The sequence below is a fragment of the Nyctibius grandis genome, chromosome 2, assembly GCF_013368605.1.
Source record: "Nyctibius grandis isolate bNycGra1 chromosome 2, bNycGra1.pri, whole genome shotgun sequence".
Taxonomy (NCBI): domain Eukaryota; kingdom Metazoa; phylum Chordata; class Aves; order Nyctibiiformes; family Nyctibiidae; genus Nyctibius; species Nyctibius grandis.
In genome coordinates this window covers 108,826,806-108,851,781 of record NC_090659.1, presented here as the reverse complement: position 1 = coordinate 108,851,781, position 24,976 = coordinate 108,826,806, and the positions used below count along the sequence as shown (strand labels likewise).

At 41.2% G+C, this 24,976-nt stretch overlaps 1 protein-coding gene across 1 annotated transcript in view; it reads left to right on the top strand.

The window, feature by feature from the left end:
* The window catches only part of DDX10 (DEAD-box helicase 10), a 219,636-nt gene that overhangs the window by 5,461 nt on the left and 189,199 nt on the right, over positions 1 to 24,976 (top strand). The window contains exons 2-9 of the mRNA XM_068424731.1: positions 10,784 to 10,844; positions 11,078 to 11,208; positions 12,919 to 13,077; positions 13,516 to 13,636; positions 14,783 to 14,972; positions 17,150 to 17,276; positions 18,509 to 18,671; positions 20,297 to 20,381. Coding sequence (XP_068280832.1) covers positions 10,784 to 10,844; positions 11,078 to 11,208; positions 12,919 to 13,077; positions 13,516 to 13,636; positions 14,783 to 14,972; positions 17,150 to 17,276; positions 18,509 to 18,671; positions 20,297 to 20,381 — 1,037 coding nt within the window. The remainder of the gene's footprint in view (positions 1 to 10,783; positions 10,845 to 11,077; positions 11,209 to 12,918; positions 13,078 to 13,515; positions 13,637 to 14,782; positions 14,973 to 17,149; positions 17,277 to 18,508; positions 18,672 to 20,296; positions 20,382 to 24,976) is intronic.

Here is a 24,976-nt window from a genome sequence, read left to right as displayed (position 1 = left end):
TGGAGCTCCACCCTTTTCTAGTGCAGTCTGGATCAGTCCATGGCAAATAGTAGGACTGTGTTTCCACCCCTGGGGCAGTCGATTCCAGGTGTACTGGATACCTCTCCAGGTGAAAGCAAACTGTGGCCTGCACTTTGGTGCCAAAGGAATAGAGAAAAATGCATTAGCAATGTCTATGGTGGCATACCACTTGGCTGCCTTTGACTCCAGTTCGTATTGAAGTTCTAGCATGTCTGGCACAGCAGCACTCAGTGGTGGCGTAACTTCATTTAGGCCACGATAGTCCACAGTTAATCTCCATTCTCCATCAGACTTTCGCACTGGCCATATAGGACTATTAAAGGGTGAGCGAGTCTTACTAATCACTCCTTGATTTTCTAATTGTCTAATCAGTTTATGAATGGGGATCAGGGAGTCTCGATTGGTGCGATATTGTCGTCGGTGCACCGTGGTAGTAGCAATTGGCACCTGTTGTTCTTCAACCTTCAGCAACCCCACAACAGAAGGATCCTCTGAGAGGCCAGGCAAGGTAAACAGCTGTTTAATGTCCTCAGTCTCTACAGCTGCTATACCAAAGGCCCATCTATACCCTTTTGGGTCCTTAAAATACCCTCTCTTGAGGTAGTCTATGCCAAGGATGCACGGAGCATCTGGGCCAGTCACAATGGGGTGCTTTTTCCATTCATTTTTAGTTAGGCTCACTTCGGCCTCCAATACAGATAACACTTGAGATCCTCCTGTTACTCCTGAAATACTGATAGATTCTGCCCCTTTATGATCCGATGGCATGAGGGTGCACTGTGCACCAGTGTCTACCAAGGCTCGATACCTTTGTGGTTTTGATGTGCCAGGCCATCGAATCCACACAGTCCAATAAACTCTGTTGTCCCTTTCCTCCACCTGGCTGGAGGCAGGGCCCCCCTAATCAAGAAATGGATTTGTGCTGCTCACAGGGACTGGACCTTCATTTCTCCTATTCACACTTTGGAAAAAGGAATTTGAAGTCCATCTACCCTGACTGGGGTCCTGCTCACTGGTAACTGGAGCAGCCATCCTCCTAGAAAAATTCTCTCTGGTATTTCTTTTAGCTTGCAACTCACGTACTCGTGCCTGTAGGGTACTGGTAGATTGTCCATGCCATCTGTTCATGTCTTCCCCATAACCACGCAGGGCAAACCACAGGATACCTCGTGATGTGTTCCGTTTCCTTTGAGCTGGTCCTGTAGGAGGGCGTTTTCTCCTAACAGCTGCAACGCGTGCCTGTGTAGGTAGAGAGTCAAGTTTATTCTCTATCCTGGACAGTTTGTCTGACAGTTGTTTAAATGAGTCCTTGTTTTCCTTTGTCAGTTTTTCCACAGCCGAGACACGGGCCTGCAGTGGGGAAGAAATACTATCTTCATACTGTCGCATACAGTTAGCCATTTCATCCACACTAGGTCGTGCCATAGCATTTTCTCCCCAGACTAATATTGACAATGTATGGGTATATGTCGGTGGAGCACTCTTCACAACCTTCCGGAACATGGATCGGTTGCATTCCACTTCATCAGGATCTACAGGATCTACAATTTCCCGTGGGTGTCTATAAATGATCTCTTGCACAGCTAGTTGTCTAAGGTAGTTAATACCTTTTTCTATAGTGGTCCATTTGCTCAGGTGGCTCATAACATCATCTTTATAGGGATACCTGCTCTTCACAGCTGACAAGAGTCGCCTCCAGAGACTGATAGTGTTTGACTTTCTTGCAAGCGCCTTATCAATACCACCATCTCTGGACAGGGATCCCAACTGTCTGGCTTCTCTACCGTCTAATTGCATGCTATCTGCCCCATTATCCCAGCATCGGAGCAGCCAGGTAATAATTGGCTCACCATCATAACGGCTGAAATCTTTCCTTATATTTCTCAGGTCCTTCAGGGATAAGGAGTGGTAGGTTATCTCTACATCCGAGTCCTCCTCCTGTGATAGTTCTGCTTTAGAACGACCTTTCTTCTGTGATGGGTCTGCTTTAAAATGACGATCAAGGGAACCCCCATCTGTGTCGGGCCCTGACTCTGCCTGAGAAGGGCCCTCACCTGGGTCCTGTGATGGCTCTGCCTTAGAAGGCTCTGAGTCATCATCCTCCTCTTCACGAGCTGATTTCTTTCTGTATTTCTTCCTGGTTACAGGAGCAATTGGTACAGATTCGTTAGATGCTGGACTCTGAGTAGATGCAGTGGCTGTCGTGGGAGTGCTGAGACTCGTTAGAGTCTGAGTAGCTGCAGTGGCCATCTTGGGGGGTGTAGCAGCTGTGGTACAGGCTGCCGAGGTTTCAGTGGATTTAGTGGCTGTAGCGGCAGCACACGCTGTAGGGTCTGAGGTGGCTGCACAACATCTACAACTGTCCCTGCACCGATATTTAATCTTATCCCACATCAGAAACACATTCAGGACAACCGAAAATAAAAACATGCCACCTAGACAGCACCATCCTAATTTCACAAAATCTAGAGGAATCAGCTTGGCAGAAAAGGAGAAGGTACTATTTCCCGAAGTAAAATTGGAAGTGTAATCATTAACATAATCAGCTAAAGGACGCCTGGAGCGTGCAGATGAAGTCGCTGCTACTGATTCGCGATTAAAACTGCCCATCATTGTGTTATAGAGATAAGAGATCGGAATAGTAACTGCCCAGTTTATCACAGCATAAATCAGTATCAAACCCCATACCAAAACAATACATTTCGACCAGCGCCCACTGCTAAACCGCATGTAAACATTCATAAGAAGCAAACAATAACACAGTGCCCACGGCAGGTAAGGCATCATTGCAATACTCAACTGTGAAAGAAACTCTATAAAAAGACGAGATAACACAGTACTCAAAAATGACATCAGCATCTTCCCTATCTGTTTTAATTTCCAACCCCTCGTAAATCTCAAAGGAAGAAATCTGATACTCTCTCAGCTGAGCTCTCCGGGTCTCCTCCCGCCGGAGCTGGGATTCGACTTATCAGAGGAACCTGTTGGAGCTTCTCTCGAGCCCCACGTTGGGCGCCAATAAATCTGTCACGGTTTAAAGCTGGGCTGGCGATTAAACCTGCAGCAGACGCTCTCTGTTAACCCTCCCCCCCCACCCAAAGGGAAAGGGAAAGGGAAAAGGGAGAGAGACTTACGGGTTGGAAAGTTAAAACAGTTTTAATAAACCTATAATAATGAAAAAGAGTATAATAATAATATTGGAATAATCAAATATATACAAATATATATACAAAACCAAGATCGAGCTCCCCCGATGTCGGCAACGTCACCACCGGCACTGCAGGGCAGGCTCCGGGAAGGCCCAGGCTGGGCCTAGCGACGGTCGAGAGCTGGATTCAGGGATGCACGGATCGGGATCGGGGGCAGCAGGAAAACAGTCGGAGTCCTCCTTGGACACCGGCCATAGCAGAAAGAGCAAGAGCGAGCAAGAGGGGCGAGACCCTCGTGATCCCCCCGCTTTATACCGAGAATGACGTGTATGGGATGGAATACCCTCGTTGGTCAATTTTGGGTCACCTGCCCTGTCTGCTCCCCCCTGCAGCTGCGACCCCCCCCCCTTCGGCTTTTCACTTGTAAGCAGTGAGGAATTCAGCGGTGACCTTGGTTTCTCTAAGAAAAAAGTACAGCAAGAGCCTTACTGCACAACATCCCTACCGGTGCCTCAGCGATAACTACAAACTTCGAGCGTTATCAGTCCTGGAAGCAGACACTGTCTGCAAAAACATGCAGTTAGTTTCAGAAAGTGCAGTTATTTAGAGGAGACTTAGCTGAAAGTAAAAATCACTGAAAGGAAAATCGGCCTGGTTTAGGCCAAACCAGGACAATTATTTAGAACAATTTCATGTTGCTGCAATAGTCCATGCGTCACGAACCTGTTAAAATCTATCCCTTTAGTTGCACCTAATGGATTGCTTGAATTCTTTTTTGATGTTTTCCCTCCTGTAGGCATACTGTTTTGCTATGCAGACAGTCTCTTGGTTGGAATTAAACTGAACCTGTATACATCACTGAGTTGGGATCCTTTAGCATGTGAAATAATAAGACAGGGAATTAGCCCAATATGCAATATTGCACGTGATACATAATATCTTCAAAATTATCAACTGAATTTGGAAATATTTGTCAGAAATTCCAGTTTGTGAAAGTTGAAAAAAAGACCTTTTTATGGTGATTTCTGATAGGATTCCCCCCCGCCCCAAAATGTGCTAGCTTAAAGTACGTGCTTCTCGGGACAAGTAGGTTTTATAAAAATAATTCACCTTTAAGATTTCTGAGTAATGTTTGGCAAAAGTTTAATTGTTCTGCTAGGACACAGCGAAAGTTTGAAATCCACCTTGCAAGAGCTTTGTCTTGAAATATGTCAAAACCAGGTTTTAGTAAGGGTGTTATTACCTTTTATCTGGAGATCAAATTCATGCATTAAATCACTTCTCTTGTTTTTACTAGACAGAACCAGGCTGAAAAGAGTAGTATTCTGATCTAGGTGCATTAAACAGATATAAACCCTCAGGAAAAAAATAGTTTAGTTTTCTGTAATAGACAGAGCCTGCAGAAGGCTTGGTACTTCAAGGAGATATAAGGCTGATCTGACAGCTCAGTAGCTCTTCATTTAAGGCCTTCTCTGGAATTGTTATCACGAGTTTTCAGGAACGTCTCAGGACCATTTTGCTTGGTCCCTGTGTTGGAAGATATCTGTTCAGCAGTCTATTAGAGATAAATGATACCTATTAGAAATGCACAAGTTGCATAAGCTCTGAGTTTGACATTTGGAAATCTCAGTTTATGGATGCTAGTCAGTATGAATTCAAAGCTGTGTAGGCTGCCTTCCTCTTCATCTGCTCAGGCTTCATGGATACAGGTAGTCTATTGTTTTTTTTTGTTATGTGTTTTTTTTTTTTGTCCTGCTGCTGTTGATGGTTTTGAACTTTACCAGTGGAAGCTGTCCACATGTTTTGGTGATCTCCTATCAGCTGGAACAGACTTGAAAATATTATATTTTTCTTGAGATCTTTACTTGACATCTCAACATTTTTTGTAAATCATTCAGCCAGCTCATGGACTGGAACACATGCTCTTGGGGATTTTGTGTGCGTGTGTGTGTGGTATATGATGAACAGCTCTCAAGTATGCTGTAGAGGTGGATTTATACAGAGAAGTAAATTAGTAGGTGTCAGGACAATGAACTACTTTTTTAGTATGTTTTGTACCCTGTAGGAGAGCTCTGAAAAATTAAGTATACCAGGTGCTAGAGGTTGGTGAATCTGTTGAGCTTCGGGGCACAGGTAGACTCCTGTTGTCCCAGTCAGGTAGATGCAAGCTTGCTCCAGTCCTGGATCCCCAAGTCCAGCCTGCAGTGAGGGTGAGCATGTATTCCCAGTAGCGCACACGTGTGCACACACGTCTCCAGCCACAGGTGAGCACAGACAGAGCAGTGCCTTTATCGAGACCTGCGCAGACACATGCACAGGGCTCACACACATGTGAACAGCATGGGCTGCAGATACTCTTCTTCTCTCTGATCAGGATTGATGTCCACTAGTGAAATATGTACTCACATGTGGAAAATGGGTCTCTCTGATAGCTGGCATTAGCTACTCAGTCTGCCACAGAGCTGGCTTCAGGCTCCAGTTTCCCCAGGTGCTGGCACCAGCATCCCCCAGCCCCTGAGGTTCGTGGTCCTGTTCTAGTTGCAGGTACTCAACTCTCATGCTGCTGCCCACTAGTCTGGCTTGAAGGTTGCCGGTGGTCTCTTAGGCAGCCTCAGAATAGAGGGTGTACCTGCACACACAGAATCACACAGAATCAACCAGGTTGGAAGAGACCTCAGGGATCATCGAGTCCAACCGTTGCCCTGACACACCCTGTCAACTAGACCATGGCACTAAGTGCCATGTCCAGTCTTTTCTTAAACACATCGAGAGATGGTGACTCCACCACCTCCCTGGGCAGCCCATTCCATTATGAGGAGAGGCTCAGGGAGCTGGGTCTCTTTAGCGTAGAGAAGCGGAGACTGAGGGGTGACCTCATTAATGTTTATAAATATGTAAAGGGCAAGTGTCAAGAGGATGGAGCCAGGCTCTTCTCAGTGACATCCCTTGACAGGACAAGGGGCAATGGGTGCAAGCTGGAACACAGGAGGTTCCACATAAGTATGAGGAAAAACTTCTTTACGGTGAGGGTAACTGAACACTGGAACAGGCTGCCCAGAGAGGTTGTGGAGTCTCCTTCTCTGGAGACATTCAAAACCCGCCTGGACGCGTTCCTGTGTGATATGGTCTAGGTAATCCTGCTCCGGCGGGGGGATTGGACTAGATGATCTTTCGAGGTCCCTTCCAATCCCTAACATTCTGTGATTCTGTGATTCCAATGTCTAATAACCCTTTCTGAAAAGAAATTCTTCCTAATGTCCAACCTGAACCTCCCCTAGCGAAGCTTGAGGCTGTGTCCTCTTGTCCTATCGCTAGTTGCCTGGGTGAAGAGGCCAACTCCCACCTCACTACAACCTCCCTTCAGGTAGTTGTAGACTGCAATAAGGTCACCCCTGAGCCTCCTCTTCTCCAGGCTAAACAACCCCAGCTCCCTCAGCCGTTCCTCGTAGGTCAGACCCTCCAGACTCTTCACCAGCTTGGTCGCCCTCCTCTGGACTCGCTCCAACACCTCAACATCTTTCTTGAAGTGCGGGGCCCAGAACTGAACACAGTACTCAAGGTGCGGCCTCACCAGTGCCCAGTACAGAGGGACGATCACTTCCCTAGACCGGCTGGCTACACTATTCCTAATAGAGGCCAGGATGCCATTGGCCTTCTTGGCCACCTGGGCACACTGCTGGCTCATGTTTAGCCGGCTGTCAATCAGCACCCCCAGGTCTCTTTCCGCCGGGCCGCTTTCTAACCACTCTTTCCCCAGCCTGTAGAGCTGCATGGGGTTGTTGTGGCCGAAGTGTAAGACCCGGCACTTGTTCTTGTTGAACCTCATGCCGTTGGTCTCGGCCCATCTATCTAACCTGTCCAGATCCCTCTGAAGGGCCTTCCTACCCTCCAGCAGATCGACACTGCCACCCAGCTTGGTGTCATCTGCAAATTTACTGAGGGAGCATTCAATCCCTACGTCTAGATCATCTATAAAGATATGGAACAGCACTGGCCCTAGAACTGAGCCCTGGGGAACACTGCTAGTGACCGGCCGCCAGTTGGACTTTGCCCCATTCACCACCACTCTCTGGGCTTGGCCATCCAGCCAGTTTTTAACCCATCGAAGAGTCCACCCATCCAAGCTCCAGGCAGCCAGTGTGTCTAGGAGGATGCTGTGGGAGACAGTGTCAAATGCCTTACTGAAGTCTAGATAGACTACATCCACAGCCCTGCCCTCATCTACTAAGCGGGTCACTTTGTCATAGAAGGAGACCAGGTTGGTCGAGCAGGACCTGCCTTTCATGAATCCATGTTGGCTGGCCCCGATGCCCCGATTGTCCTGCATGTGCCGTGTAATGGCACTCAGGATGATCTGTTCCATCACCTTGCCTGGCACCGAGGTCAGGCTGACAGGCCTATAGTTCCCTGGATTGTCCTTCCGACCCTTCTTGTAGATGGGTGTTACGTTTGCTAATTTCCAGTCAGCTGGAACTTCTCCAGTTAACCAGGACTGCCGGTAGGTAATAGAGAGTGTTTTGTCAAGTTCATTTGCCAGTTCCTTCATTACTCTGGGGTGAATCCCATCCGGGCCCATAGCCTTGTGGGTGTCCAACTGGCACAGCAGGTCACTAACTGTCTCCTCCTGGATTACAGGAGGTTCACACAGCCCCCAGTCCCTAACTTCAGGCTCTGGGGGCCGAGTCTCCTGAGGACAACCGGTCTTGACATTAAAGACCGAGGCAAAGAAGGCATTGAGCACCTCTGCCTTTTCCTCATCCCCTGACACTACACTACCCTCCTCATTCAGCAAGTGGTGGAGGCTCTCCTTGACCCTCCTTTTGCTGTTGATGTATTTGTAAAAGCTTTTTTTGTTGTCTTTGACTGTAGCAGCCAAATCAAGCTCTAATTGAGCTTTGGCCCTCTAATCTTCTCCCTACACGACCTGGCCACGTCCCTATAGACCTCCCAAGTTACCTGACCCTTCTTCCAGAGCAAGTAGGCTCTTTTTTTCCTTAAGTTCTAGCCTAAGTTCCCTGTTTAACCAGGCCGGTCTTTTTCCCCGACGGCTTGTTTTCCTACACATCGGGACAGCCTGCTCCTGAATATTTAGCAATTCCCTTTTGAAGCATGTCCAGCCTTCCTGGACTCCTTTGCCCTTCAGGACCAACTCCCAAGGGACTCGGTCCACCAGCCTCTTAAACAGGCTAAAGTCAGCCCCCCGGAAATCTAAGGCAGAAGTTCTGCTCTTGCCCCTCCTTACTTCCCCCACTATCGAAAACTCTTAACATTTCGTGGTCGCTACTCCCAAGACGGCCACCGACCCTCACATCTCCCACTAGTCCTTCTCTGTTCACAAACAACAGGTCAAGCAGGGCCCCTCCTCTAGTGGGCTTATTTACCACTTGCATGAGGAAGTTGTCGTCCACACATTCGAGGAACCTCCTAGATTGATTCCTCTCTGCCATGTTGTATTTCCAGCAGACATCCGGCAAGTTATTATTGTGTAAGAATATTTAGTAAGACTGCAGGATAGGCTGTGGTGATGGGGTCAGGGCTTGGTCAGACAGCATTCTGACCAGCCAGCTGTTACCCAGTACCAGCGCCTTTTATCCCCTTTTGCCTCTATTTTCTCACGCTGGTTCCTCCCCAGTCCACCTTGATCCCTCCCTTTTCCTGCCTTTGATCCTTCCCCTAAACATCCCATAACAAGTCTTGCACATTCCCACACCCCCTTAAACACCTCATAAGAAGATGTACAACATCCCCAAATGCTTTTCCCCTGCAGCCCCCTGTGAGCCCCACACCCCTGCAGGCGCTGACCCCTGCCAGTCTGCAGGGCCTTCTGGGGAGGGGGTGGCCCCACTGATGCCTCGGTGGGGTTCACCCAGGAACCATGAGCTGACTGCTGTCCTCCAGCAGTCCCAGGGAGCAGCTGCATCAGGGTGCTTTAACTCAACGTGCAGTGATGATGTTATTTGGGCTCCTTCCCCACTGTTGTTCCACTGATTCTTGTGGGGTCTTTGAGTTCACAGTCGTTAATCTTTAATCACATAACCTAACACTAAGTATATGCAAAAAAATCTTGATGCTAGCACTGCAGAGTCAAAATGGAACAGTGGAGTGGGGGAGAAATGTGTTCATTGTCTGGAGCTATTTCCTGAAGTATTTGTTTACCAGGCCTTTACCCTGCAGGACATTTACCTGCTTTTGTGATGTCTGAACTCCTACAGCAGCTGGAATACACTTCATCCTCATTGCTTCAGGGGATCTGAAAATATAGATGGGAAAAGGACAGCTTAGCTCTAGTAAGGTGGGAGGCTGCAAGGAGGCTGCCAGCAATGTTTGCATGTGGTCCTTGCAGATGAAGGAGTTTGCCTTTATGGATAGGAGCCATAAGGGTTAAATTGTTACGAGTCCAGGTGAGCTTCTCTTTTTCAGGAAGATAATGGCTGTATACTTTGCAGCATAGTAATATTTTTTTTCTTAAGCCAAGATGGTTAAAAAAGAAGGGAGATAAGAGCTCTGAGTTCCATTTTATGGGATATGACTATCATTACTCCATTTGCAGTAGCCTCAGAAACAAACTGCTCCTCTGTGGATGTTCCTAGGAAAATGAATTTATACTTAGCTGCATGAATCATAAACTCAGTGCTTGTTGCAGCCTCACAGAAATATGAAATAATTGGCTAGTTATGTGTTTTGCCATAAATATTTTATTATAATCTCTATTGACAGTCTCACTGGGACAGTTTGAAGAAAAACGCTACAGAAGTTCTGATTTTAGAGATACTGTATGTGAAATGGTTAGCATGAGTTTTGATTGCAAGTTATGTCTGGGGCTTGTGGCACACTGCATTGTAGAAATTTTAAACCTTGCTTGCATCCACAGTATGTTTTTAAAATGTTATCCCCCCTGAAAAATACTGCATCCAGTTTTGGACATCCCATAAGAAAAAAACATCAATAAAGTAGATCCGGTTCAGTGGAGGGCCATTGAAATGGTGGGGGCTGGAGCACTTGCCCTGTGAGGAGAGGCTGGGGGAGCTGGGCTTGTTCACCTTGGAGAAGGGATGACTTTGGGGTTGGGATGGTGACCTTAGAAGATCATTGAGGAGATGGAGCAGGGCAGAAGGATGAGAGACAACAGGCATAAGTTGAAAAAAGAGAGGCTCAGCCTGGAACACTTTTTCCCCATGAGGACAGTCAGACAGAAGCACAGATTGCCCGGAGAGACTGTCCAGTCTCCATTCTTGAACGATTTCAAGAATGGACGGGATGAAGCCCTGAGCAGCCTGATCTGACCTCAGAGCTGACCTGCTGTGAACAGGAGGTTGGACCAGAGGCCTCCTGAGGTCCCTTTCAGCCTAAATTGTTCTGTGATTTCATGATGACCTGAGCTTTAAATTGCACTAGTAGCCTGCATGATTAAAGTATATCTTATTACTTACTAAACATTTTATGGTAAAAGAGCGGTTTGGCTTAGGTCAAAGTAGTAGAGATTGCCTGACCAGCTAACTTGGATCAGGTCATACTGAACTACTACATATTTATTTTAACAGCAACTTAAAGAATGCTATTTAGTTTCTCTGTTATACTTAGATTGTAAGCACTGATTGAACACTTTGTTTCAGATAAATGCAAGTGAAATTCAAAGATTTTCAGATTTTCCATTGTCAAAGAAAACCCTAAAAGGTGAGTACGAAAGTTTTCTTTGGAATGTATTTTAAGTAAAAATGAATGTGTTATTTATCTACATCTGAACATTCTTTTGCTTTACACTAAATTTTAGATAAGTATTGCCATGTACAGTGTTCTCTGTTGGAGGGATACAGCTCTGGGCAAGATAAAAATAAAGATTTTTCTTTTTTTTTTTCCCCTCTTCCCTTCCCGCACTCTCTCTTCTCTTCCCATACTGCAAATACTAGGGTTGCAGGAAGCTCAGTATCGCATGGTAACGGAGATACAGAGGCAAACCATAGGTTTGGCTTTGCAAGGTAAAGATGTACTTGGAGCTGCAAAGACTGGATCAGGCAAAACCTTGGCTTTTATTGTCCCAGTAAGTAATTTACATCCTTCCATTAGTACTCAAACCACGTTGTCTGGGAAGTACTGGATGTCAAACAGCTTAGGTTAATAGATCCTGGGAGAAAAGTTATAATTCAACTGATCTAAATGTTCTAAGACAGCCAAGATACTAATTTAATAAAGTTGCTTGAGGTTCTGAAAGAAGTATATTTTTGGCCCTAGGAATATTCTGACACTTAAAAATTCCATTTTGATCCTTACATTAGTAGACCCTGTGTGATTTAGGAAGTACTTTGTTTTTCTCTCAGGAATCTGTTTTCCTGGTGCAACTCTAGTTGTCCAATTCTTTTAAAATTTAACAACTAAGTGTATGAAATAGAATGGTGAAATTTCTTCAGTTCCTTAGACTTTTTTTCGATGAGTTGCTTTTACCCCTTTAAAATTTTAGGATTTGGACCTTACGTAGCAAACTTAAGCTTAGTGATTGTGGACTTCTATTTCCTTGTTGTCTTTTGTGAACTCCTTAGAAATCACTTCTAGGTGCAAGTGGGAAAACAGGATGAAAACCCCTGTCATGACTAATATATGTTTGCCTGTTTTACTCAAAACACCATGCTCTGCATTTCATTTCTTCAAATGGAAAATATAATTGAGATGTTTGCTTAAAGTGCACATATAAGTGGATACAAAACCCATCTTGTTAAGATTAGATAAAGGGAAAAATAAATGTTTTGATTATGGAGTTTTTTTGGTTTAAATGTTACTTGCATTTTTGTGGACATAAATTTCTTTGGAGCCTCTTCTGTCAGTAACTGTGGGAGCAGTAGTAGGTGTTTTGAATACCCTCTCTAGTTGAGAAAATTTATGCTTTATGCTGTTTTTTTTAAAATTTATTTTTTATTAGTAAAGAATAAAAAAATGTAGGTGGCTTCAAAAGATAATCTTCAAAAGATTGTGAACCTGAGATACAGAACTGAGATTGCTCAGTTAGTTAATCTAGGAGTAGAAGTACTTTGTTTTACAAACCTTATTTTAAAACAATTTTAGGGGAGAAAAATGGTAAAAGAGGAGCTGGAGAGATAAAGAGTGAAAAAAAAAAAATTAATTGTACAAGGATGCTTAACAGCCTTCAGGATTTCAGAATGCTTCAGGTATTCATGCCTATGAAACCTTTGTGTTAGGATTAGGTGACTAAGACAGTCTTTCTGCAGTGTAAATTCATAAGAGGAGGAATAATCCTGGTCTGAGGTATATGGCAACTTTAGTTGGAATGCTCTGTATATTGCTGCTTCAAGTCTATGACCAGAATTAAAGCTGCAATAATTGACTTTCTTCTAGTTGCTTATTCTGTTTCTGATTCCCACAAAACCTTGCCAGCAGGGAAGTTTCTCATGTTTTTTCTACATTTGATTTCTATTCTTGTATAAATGGTTAAGGTTTCATTTCCAGAATTTAGCAGAGTAGGATTAATTGTGCAGTAAAATGTTTACAATTTACCACCCATTACTGTCTGTCATAGATTGATACTGGGGAACTTTAATTCAGCAAGTATCATTACCTTCAGTTAGAATTTATATATAATCAAACTACGTGAAATGTATACTGATGTTTCTTCAAGTCATTATTTTAATTAGTATGACTTTATCTTTTTTTTTTAATGACACTTTTTGTTACAAATTTGTTGTTGTTACGTATTTTCCTTCTGAGATATTTATAATGAGAATATGGTAATTTTTTTCAGGCTTTGGAACTCCTGTATCGCCAGCAGTGGACTTCAGCTGATGGGCTGGGAGTTTTGATAATATCGCCTACCCGGGAACTGGCGTATCAAACCTTCAAGGTTCTGCGTAAAGTGGGAAAGAATCATGAGTTCTCAGCTGGCCTTATCATTGGAGGCAAGGTGTGTCCTCTCTCAGAGTTGGCTGTATGGAAGCATAAATGAGTGCTATCTTAAGTGCCAGTTTGGGAGGGAAACCCGGGAAATGAAAAGTCAGGGAAGAGTAGTTAATGGGAACCTATCAATGACCTGCTCGTTTTCCTGTTTGTGTGCTCTGTGTCTTTTGAAGCTTTTGCATATTTACAGTCTTTCCAGGTTACATGACTGGATGGACCTTCCTGCCAAGCCTTCCAGGACTATCCAGTTAGTTTAGATTATTCTGAAATACTTTTTGCTCAAGCCACAAGTGTAAGCGTGCTGAAGAAATAGTGGTATCTCTGTAGAAAGAGGAAAGGCTGGTCCTTTCTAAAAACTGTCAATAGGTTAAGCTGGCCTGACCATCTCTGGTACTGCGCTTCTAGTGTGAACAACTAGAGCTAAGCTGGTTTAACTCCTTTTCAGGATCTGAAAGAAGAGTCTGAAAGAATCCACCATATAAATATGCTAATTTGCACTCCAGGACGGCTTCTACAGCACATGGATGAAACATCATATTTCTATGCATCTGATCTGCAAATGTTGAGTAAGTTTTTTGAGTGCTTGAAAGTACTCAGAGATGTTTTCTAACAGTTCATAATTGTGTGGAGCACTTCCTTGGGTAAAAAGTTTATCCTAGTCGTGGTATGTAGATGAAATGGCATTTAAGTTCACACATGTACAAATTAAAAAAGAAAACAACAAAACCCTTTTCTTGTGCGTATTTTCTCTCAAACAGTTGCTGGGCATGCCTTCCTTAGAATGATAAGAACAAGTAGGTGAGTTAGTAAGGAACCCAAAACCGAATGTAGTGTCCCATATAATCCTTTAGAGCTTTCTTGGCCAATGCTGGCCTTCCCTTTCTGGCTATGGCTCTCATGTTTTTTCTGACATGATAATTAACTATATGGAATATCCATTGCAATGTGTGTATTTTGGACCAGTTGTAGAAAACACTTTTCTTTGAATTTTAAGACAGATTGCTGCTCTTTTCATTGTTTTGTTAGCATTGTTAACAATTGTTTCTCTTCATCCTTCCAACCTGAATAAAAATTTCAGTGTAATGAAAAGGTTTGCCCGCCACTGAGAACTGCATAGTCTTTACCATAGCTTGAGGAACTTAGAAGCAATTAAGAAGCTAATGAAGCTGATAAAATGTGAAATTATGCTTGCTACGCTTAGTACAATTCATGGCAGTTAGACAAGAATTGCATTAAACATAGGCCCTTTTCTTAAAGCCTTGTCTCTGTGCTGCTGTTTATGCCCTGTGTTTCAGTGGTAAATTCAGCTTAGGTACAGGAGAGTCTGTTGTGCTCTGTCATGAGTAGTACAGCACTGTTTTATATTCTGTGCTTTTGTTTCAGTAATAGTACAGGGAGTTTGTAATTTGCAGTCTGTCTGCAAATTGCTGAACAGTTTACTTGAAATGCTGATCTTTTATGCTTCAGCATGTGAAACTGTGAGGGCTGCAGTGCAGAGATTATGGGAAATGCTGTGACTTCCATTGCAGGTTTTTTTTGACATATTTTATGGAGTACATTAATATCTAAAGAGAAGCCTGTCATATACAGTAATTAAGTTAATCTCTGCAGTGTAAGTAGGCATGGATTTTTGTACTATATGGATTTGATGTATGATTTTTTTATATAAATAAAGCTAAACCCAGAGTTTCTCAAACTATCTCTCATTTCAGTTCTTGATGAAGCTGATAGAATTCTAGACATGGGATTTGCTGATACAATGAATGCAATCATAGAAAATGTACCTAAGAAACGCCAGACCTTGCTTTTTTCTGCAACACAAACAAAATCCGTGAAGGATCTTGCACGTCTGAGTCTGAAAGATCCAGAATATGTTTGGGTTCATGAGAAAGCCAAATTCAGGTATGTAGGGATAATTTTTTTTTTCGGGGGGGGGGGGGTGGGGGTGGGTGGGGGGGGGGGGTGTGTTTGTGTGTGTGTGTGTGTGTGTTAAACAGGTTGTGATCCTACTTAACTGTTTCTCTGACTGTCAGTTCCCTGAATCCGAAGTTATGTTGTGCGTCCTCCTTCTTGCAGTGTCTGATGCTGCTGTGTGCCTTTCTGAATTTCCAAATAAGAGGGTACTAGTTCTGACGGGGGAGGCTGAACCTGCGCTTTCCTTATGGCTCCTCAGACAGCTTTGCAGACTGGAAGTTTTCTTCTTCAGGAGCAAGCCCCAGAGTGGGTTACAGCCTGAATGGAGTAGTGTACTGGCTGTATCACTCACTTCTGAATCGTTACTATGTTGTTTGGCTTCTTTGCCTCCTGTGTGTGCATACGCTGTGCAGAACCACCAGATATGTTGCACAAATACAATTCTTCTGTGTGCCGTTGATCAATCTGGCTTTCCAAGGCAATGCTACTCTGTTGGGAAATTGCAGAATGACAGTCTTACTTCAGTATTCAGCATTAGGTGCCCGAAGGAAGCATGTGGCATTAGTCCATGTACAGTAAGTCTTGTGGCTTCCTGATGTGCTGAGTTTACTGTGCACACAGAATAAATATGTCAAGCCATACAGTTTGAATCAGAATGGGAGGCCCTTACAAGAAGTGAAGTATGTGGTCTGCTATACTCAAAAAATTTAATGTGTCACTGAATGAAAAAAATATGCATGTTGGTTTTTGGCACATTTTTTTCTTTCGAAATCTAAGTGAAGAATGTTATTTAATATTTTGCAGTTCTATGGGTTCTGTCATCTACGTGTGAAACCGCTTATGAACATGCGTGATTTTTTTTTGCTTTTCTATGAAGTATGCACATATTTCCATATGCAAGATGTAGAAAGGTGAAGCACATTGATAAAAACGGCTTTCCCAAGAGCAAACGAGAAATCATCAGCAAAATGAACAAAAGAACCAGGTTGAATCCTGAGGCATTTTTAACTATTTGATTTGATTATCTCTGTATTGTACTGCAAATACTTTTTTTAATCAATAGTGCTATCGGAGGCATCTTAAATAAGGATGATTGTCTGAAAAAATTGTGTGGTTAATAGCCTCTTAGCAGAAGGGGATGTACAAGCCTAGTGTGTAGTCTTCATTTTGAGGACTGACTATACATCTGTTTCACAGATCTCATTTTCTGTGAAGTCTATTTTAAAATTACATTTAATTTTTTAAAAATATTTGGGAGAGTGCAATTAGATAATAAACTGAATCAAAAAAAAGGGAAGTATTCATTATTGACTTAGTATGCAATAGGTTATTGCCTTATTAAAACAGTTTCCTCTGAAGACTTACAAAGCAAAAGGTGCTGTGGCATAATTCAAATTGACTGGCAGAATAAAAACTGGAGCAATGTCTTGTACTACCTGGGAAGGTGAAATTACCTTTAGTATAATAGTTTTGAATACCCTTGGTCTGTTTGGGGTGAAGCAGAGGAACTGTAAGAGATGAGCATTTAGATGTATTTTAAGGACAAATATGCCAAAGAATCTTTTTTTTTTTAGTTTAGTTGATTTTGTAAAGAACAGAAAGGTGAGTTAAGATGACAGTTCAGAGCTTTACAAAGTCGCTTTGCATGTCAGGGTATAATCAGTAGAAGTACATCAGTGCTCTTTTTTTGTACGTGATTAGACTGTGTTTTGACATTGCCTTAAGCACAAATGATACTTCAATAGGACTAATAGACAAAATTGCATTTTAAGTCAAGGCAATTTGAATGTCGCTGCTAAGACATGGAAAGAGTTTGGCTTGCTAGTAGTAAATGAATTTAGAAGTAATGTCAAAAGTCATCCCCTCTTCCCCACTAGCTTTTAGTAAGGAAATTGATTTATCTTTCAAGAGTAGCTTTCTCATGGAGCTGCTAAAACTCGTTCCTCAAAGATGGAGAACTTTCCAGCCTGACTTTTTTTTCCCTCTTTTTTTTTTTTTCCTTCCTTCTTTTCCTGAATATTTGTCAGACACTCTTGACTTAAAAGAAAGGACAGGCAGCTCTGTAGATACTGAATGCCTGTATATTCTCTCTCTTCCCTTCTTTCTCATTTTAATGTTATGGGACCTAACAGTATCTAACTGTACTTTTTGGGTTTTTTTTTTAGTACCCCAGCAACTTTGGATCAGAACTACATTGTTTGTGAGCTTCAGCAAAAAGTAAACATGTTATACTCTTTCCTGAGAAGTCACTTGAAAAAGAAGAGCATTGTGTTTTTTGCAAGCTGTAAAGAGGTATGACTATTCCTGCCCCCCTGTCGTATTTTAAAACTATTAAAATTAAGATATTTATGTAGATGTCAAGGCACCAGAGAGATGAGATTCTGGACTAGTTTGCAACAGAAAATTGGGAGAGGAACCAAACATCACCTACTCCTGTAGGCATGTCATGCAGGGCCTGGCTGCCAGGAAGCTCAGTGACCCGGGCTTGATGCAGGAAGGTCCTGGAGACCTCAGTGTACTCTACTGTTAAAATGAATGCTGAAAGTTATGTCACTAAGGACCAGCTATTTCAGTTCTGTCTCATGACACATTTTGTAGTTGAGTTACAGAGTATTTTGATAGTTGTACCTACTTTCTTTACAAACTTTGAAATCTGCCTATATAAGAAATTAGAATTGTGAAAAAGTGCAGGGAAAGTTTTTTCTTGTGGTTATATAGGAAGTAATCCTTCAAATATCTACTTGTATAAATGTGCTGGGACTGTTCTGTTGAAGTTACATGTATGTGTTTGTATGGCACAGGTATTTATTCCTATAAATACTCCATGTACCCAAATATTTTACAACATACAATATAGTAGTAAATATGCGTTGCAGTTCTTCCACTTGTGCAAGAGGTTACAATATTTTTGTTCTGCAGTTGGCTGGTGAGTACAGTGAGGTGGTAGGCTTAGTTGTACAGAAATTCTTTGAGCTTCAGCTGTTACTGCAACATAGGCAGTTTCTGTAACTGTTTTCTTAAAAAACTATTAAGATAGCTGCCTGCTATAAAATAATGCTGCATCATGGTACACTGTGTAAGAGTAAACAGACTGCTTTTACAAGAGAAGCTGTTGAAGCTTGAAATAGTAAACCAAGACTGTGTAGACTGCTTTGAGTGCAAGCATAAGACACTACACCCTTCCGGTATTGTCTAAAACCAGTGCTTCTGGTGGGTGTTTGATACTTCGGTCTCTTGTGTACAGCCTAACTAGTCATGTCCCAAGTTGTTCTTGCTGTTACCTGTTCTGGTTCCTTTTAGGAGATGCCTTCCAAAGGCATACCAATCTTGTGCCACAGTTAATTTCCTCTTTTAGTACCTGGGTGTGTGACAGAGTCTCAAAATAGCATCTCTTCTCTCTGATGTGGAGAAAAGTGTCTTTTATTTGATGTGCTAAGTCAGTTGCTATATACTGGATATGATCTTAACAAGTTTAACATTGCATGGTAAATTCTTTTTTTTCCCCCCCTTGATTTGTTGGGTAGGTCCAATATCTATTCAGAGTGTTCTGTAAGCTTCAGCCTGGTCTTCCTGTACTGGCACTCCATGGTAAGCAGCATCAGATGAAGAGAATGGAAGTCTACACTTGTTTTGTTCGGAAAAAGGCAGCAGTACTTTTTGCTACGGATATTGCAGCTCGTGGCCTGGGTATGTACCGACAGAAGCAATAGTTAATCACAAAGTGATGATCTAACCCTATTGAGACTTTATCAGTGATAGTATGCTCTGAAGACCAGCCTGATTTGTAAGAAAGGAAGCTGTAGTTTGCTTAAGAGCTCCTTAGGGTATCTCAGAAGAGAAACGCTTCTTGGAGTCCTGCCATTTCTTTACTGAAGAGGCCCGCTTCGTTTTTGCTTATTTTTTCGTTTTGTCCTGGATAGACCTATGTTGTCACTAGTTTTGTAATGGCATTTGTTAGTGAGGTAGTTGGTGGAAGCTGTCCTTTATTTATTTATTATAGTCTGTAGACCATCTAGTTTTTCCAGCTATGTTCCGTGTCAAATATCTGGAACGAAAGAAAATGGAAATAGTGATGTATTTGCTTACTACATGCTTTAAGGCAAGATTTCAGCAGTTTTATGTATTTCTGATGTGCCTGTACCCTGTGGGTTATTCCAAAGGATATGAACAATTACTAACCTACCAGTATGTGGAAATGAAAACCTGAAGAAATTTTTATGTATGAACATTAATGTCCTATAATGGCGTTATAGGACTGTATTCTTAAGGAGACAGAAAAATAGATGAGGGAAAAAGGGAGAATATTTATAGGACTTGTTTTGGCTTGAGTTTCTTTCTTCTAGTAGTCATTATTTGCTGAATTATGATTTACTTCTTTACATTTTCTGTGGATGCTTTGGACTTTTGTTTTTGGGTGGTTTTTTTTTTTGTTTTTAGTACTTGGAGGCACTTAGGTATGACACAAGACTGTTTTCAGGATTCTGCTTGTTCTTTCAGATACTAAACTCTGTTCTCCAAAATGTAGGGTTTTATCAGGATGCTACAGAAGGAAGGTTCTAAAAACTGCTCTAAAAACTGAAGGCAAAAGTGAAAACTGTTTATCGTACCTTCCACATTGCTGAAATCTCACCAGTGAGGATCTAATGTGGATGTGGTTGGTTGGGGTTTAGAGTGCAGGTATAATTGTGGAATACAGCGTAGGTACAGACTTGATCAGGAAGTAACACTAACTTACTCCAGTGCAAAGCATGCTGCTGCTGGATGAAGTGCAGCGGTTAGAAAATGCTTATTAATAATATCCTTCACATTCAATGTTGACTTCTTTGTCAGGCTTGGTCACCCCTTCCCATCTTTGAGAGGGCCTGTGATATTTCTGTATGTGGACAGCTGAAGTAGTGCTGTCTGGCCGCAGCTAACTTAAAACCTGAATGGTGTAGGATATTGATACTGTAGGTGAAAAGGGGGTCAGATATTGTTATTTAATTATTAAATGTAGTGATGTTTTATTATCTGTGTGACACAAAGCATGTCTGTTCTTGTCAAGTGTGAAATTATATTCCGTTCAATGCACTGTCATAATTTAGGAAATGAAGACACCATTAATTTTAGCTTTCTTTGAAGAGGATGTTTGTTTCTGATATGCTAATACATGCAATTAATTTTATTTTTATTTCAGAGGTTGCACCCAATGTGTGTAAATTGGTCTAAATGATGGTTCTTACAGGAGTTAATGCTTCAAAATAATATGTTGATCTTGAAATAGGATTTTGAGTAGTGAGCTTGGATTTTGACCTTTTTTTTTCTTTACACAGATTTTCCAGCAGTGAACTGGGTCATTCAGTTTGATTGTCCAGAAGACGCAAACACGTACATCCACAGAGTGGGAAGAACAGCAAGGTTTGTTTTCACTTTTCATTAATATTTTAGTGTTTAAAACTAGGTCACTGTACGGACAGATAATTGGCTGAAGACCCACTTGAAAAAATCAAGATACAAACTGGAAAGAAAGACAGACTGTTATCACCCAAAGACTCTTGATTACTTAAGAGTAATGGTTTGACTTAATCATTTCTTAGTGAGCTTCAGAGACTCCTTACAGCAACCAGAAAAAATATGCCCAGTTTTTTAGTCTGATCAGGGAAGATTAATAGCAGGATTACCTCAAAGGCTGAGTTGAGCATGTTTGTAGGTGGAAAAGCTTGTTTTGCCACCGGCATTTATAGATAAATAAGGCTTTAGACTGTGGATCTAATTTCTTTGTGTCATTGAAGACTCTTCAAAAGAATGGAAATATTTCTTCCTTATTTTAATTTGGGGAGGAAGGAATCAAATAATGTTAATTACAGGTTAAATTTTTATTTTTCTAAATCTTTTGTAGAATTATATTCTTAGGGATAGCTTTAGTTAAAATGTTTGTGGTTAAGCCTTTATGACAGAAGGGAGTTACCCAGATATACTGTTGAAAACCTGATCCTTGATCTCTGAAGTAGGTTTTTAAGACAAACAGGAGTTATTGCGTATAATCCAGTAGATCAAAAACTTTATGCAATTATCTGAAGGATGACGTGGAAGACCTGGCATTATATCTTGTACATAATTTAATTTGTTTGTAGTAGGGTTTGCAATATAGGTGGGTGTCAACCTAGTGACAGAACAGTTTCTTAGAATAGAACTTCAGCACTCTGCACTATAAGAGTTTGAAATCTGTCTTTCTGCATCAGATGGCATTAAATATTGGTGACTCTCTAATAGGAATGTGTACTTCCAGCCCTCTTTCAGAATGCAGAAGTTCTAGCCGTGTCTTCATTGCAATTGATAACATTTCTGCCCCGTTCTTTCCTGTGTCCTTCACTTCTCTATCTACCTGTTGTGATAGAAGGGAATAATAAATTTTAAATGCTTTTGGAAGGAAACTGTGAACAAAATGAATGAGTGTTATATATAAATAGATAAAGCATGTAGCTATTTGGCTAAATTCAAATCTAGAATGTAATCTCGTGCATCCCAATTGAGAGAAAAGCATATAAGCTTAGTTAGATTCTGTTTGTTTTTTTTTTTTTTTTCCTAATCCTGTGTGGCTCCCACAGAAGGCTTGTAATTTTGTCTTTATGGCGTACTGTCATTGTGGAAGGGAAAACAATATATTTGGCACTGTTTAATTGGCAGTTTCTGGAAGGCTTGTTGAGCTCTTCCCGAGCTGTGTCACTGAGTTGAAGCACCTCCCTGGAGTTATAATCCTCAGGCCTTGTCCGAGTTCTCATTAGGTGCTGAGAAGAGTGATTGTAAGTAGGTTTAGAGAGGGGAAGCACCTACATAAAGACAAATAACCCTCCTTTTCCACAGTGCTTTTAATAAAATATCACTCTGACGAGGACATTAACCGTGCAGTCTTAAGGGTCTGTCTTTAACGGCCTCTTAAATACAGCCTTCTGTGATTGCTTGAGGGACAGATTTAGACAGAAAATTGGGGCAGAGGGTCTGTCCCATAGGCCATGGGCTGTGCCAGATGCCTGCCTCTCGCTTCACTAGGCTGCTGTTCACATTTCCTTTTACGTGACTTTTTCAGTAGTCAGACCTTAACTGAAGTTGGGAGTACATCTGAGCAAGTTATTTGAGCTGGCAGGGTGGTGACTGATAGTGAAAGCAAATTCCTTCTGTAGGAAAAGCTTTATGGGTATTTTCTGTCTCTTAATCTGGTATAAGGATCAGGAAGATTCTGCCTACACTGGGCTTTCATTTTGGAGAATCATACAGGCTCTCTCTGGCCTTGAAGTAAAGCAGTCCTTGAAAGAGATTTGTTCAGTGAACTTAACGACATGAAATAAATCTTTGAAAATAAAACAACGGAGATGTCTAATCGTTTTAAGTAAATACTGTGCACTAAGTAAATATGCTAAGGCAATTTTAGACATGGATAATTGAGAATGTACTTCTCAGTGAACTCTTAAGTGTTGAGTAGGAAACTTCACTTGTTTTCAATAGCTACAGTTAGTATGAGAAGCTTGCCTTTCTTCTAGAAACTCGATAAAACTGCACTGCAGTTTAGTAGTCCTTATTAATGAGGTTAGAGATAATTACAAATTTTCATGGGTTATGAAATAGGGTATAATTGCATGGAATGAAAGCTCAATTAAATATCTCAGCTAATTAAGAGACTGTGTTAAACTGTAATTAGAACTGGGATGCCAAATACTGGTTACTTTTGAAATCAAATTATTTTGTGATACAAAAGGAAATATGAAAGTCAGGAGAAATTATTTTGGGTGTGGGGCTGAAAAACCTCTGACTAACAATTGTGGATGTGTTCCCACATCTGTTTTACACTTCTGCAAAGCCTTATCTAAGACGATGATTGATTTTTTTTAAGTGAATGAGACCACTGTGTTCCCTAAGTAGAATTTCACTTGCATTTCATCCTGCTGAAGACCATAAATTGCAACTCCTCCATTTTTTGATTTATGGTAAAGTAAGATCAAGAAAATTTGGGTGTTGTCCAGTAATGCTTTTACTTTGTAGCAGAATTGGAATATCTTGATTTTTATTTTTTTTTTAACTTGAAAGGTATGCTACAATTGGAGTGATTGGAAAGTATTTCTTCCAACTACATATTAAAGTATTTATTTAAAGTCTTAACTAGTTCAGTAACAGAGTTTCTAAAACACTGAAAATATCATGGCCATGCCCATAAATATTTTTGGCTATATTTTCGTTACACAACCTCTTAGCAAAATCTGTAATTTAAAATACTAGATCACAGTGTTTTCCTGTGGGTTTTAGTTTCAAAATTTCTAAGTAAATAAGAGCTGCTTGTGGCAATTGTCTGCAAAACTAATTTCTTCTGGCTTTTAATTTCCATTGATGCTTTCTCTTCTGTAACCTATGAAGCCTACAGTTGAAAATATTCTTTGACCAATTTTTGTGAAACAAGTTACAGTGCCACTAGGGGACAGCAGAAGATAATAATTTTTGAAGCCCACTGATACTCACTTTTTTTCCCAACTGTTTTTCCTAACATAATTTGTAGGTTGTATGGCATGAAATAAACCTATATAGGGATGTTTTTCTTTCAGTCGTGATTGCATTGATGAGTGGAAAGACACTGAAAAGTCTATTTTATCTTTCTATTCGTCCATAAATATCTTGTATTTTGGATGTACCTGTATTCTGGCACGTCTCAGTAATTAATTTCTTTCTTTCCTAGCATCACGTTCCTCCCTCCGCTCCAGATTTTTTTTTTTTTCCCCCCTTCAGAGGAGACTATTAAAAATTGTTACTTGAGTTTCCTAATTTTTTTCTGTCAGGAATGTTTTTTTTTAAAGGCACTGACAATGGAATGTTAAACAGAATAAATCTTTTTGCTCTGCAGTTTTTATCAGTGGTATGTCCAGAACTTTATATAGGCTTTAGGTCTGCCTCAGGCTCAGACTTCTGATAGTATTTAATCCAGGCTTGTTGGTTACATTTCTTAAGTGCTTAAACTGACTTAGGAAAGTCACTGTAATTTTGTTCTTGGCATTAAATGTAGTGTGCATACAGGCATGCATGTTTTGTCTAGCTCTACATACGCATTTTTCCTTTTGGTAAACTGTGTTCTGAAAACAAATCGAATAATAGAAGCCTGTCTTCCTAAAGCAGGATACTCTGTTGCCTGCCATCTTTGTACTGGCTGGTATGATGATTAGAGCTAAGAAGTGTGAATAAAGACTTAAAAGATCTATAGTTTTTGATGCCTTGTGAATACTGAAGAATACACACATATGAATTTTGGAAAGGTCATATAATGATCTTATTCTGCCATGAAGTAAAATGCTTTGAAGCATGCTGATTGGGGCTCTGCTTAAGTAATTGCACATTATGTGTGTGAAAGTGAGACTAATAAGCCTTTAGAGTAATCTTTGCAAGTGGCAATAAAGCATTCAGAAATGTAAGTGACTTAGTGAAACTTTTTTCCAGTGGTGAGAGCTTGATTTCTTTTTTTTTTTTTTTTTTTAATTGGGAAATATATCCCAAGGATACATGTCTTGGTCCTGAATAAAAAGTACAGTCAAGATGGCAGCTCCTTGTTTGACTACTTTTTTATATTTAAGACCCATTGAGGCATTTTTAGTGATGTTTGTTTAAAAATAAGTGCAGTATTTAGACCATCTCATATTATATTGCAGTCAAGTCATCATCCTAACTCAAGTTAAGTAAAAATAGCTGCTAGTGGAGGTCACAAGAAATTGTTGACACCACATATTTAACTTGCAGTTCACATTATTAAATTCTCTAAAATTAAACACTGTACTGTAGCTACATTCCTGACAGCGGCCTGCGGTGCTGCGGTCGTACTGACTGGCACTGTGTTATCCATTAGAATTCTCTTCATAATGACATGGTATGAATGTTCCAATACACTGAAATACTAAGTGGCTGAGGTTATTACCTGCTGACATGAACCTATCCTTAAGCTGTAATAAAAAATAAATAAGCACATATATTTTAACGCAGCA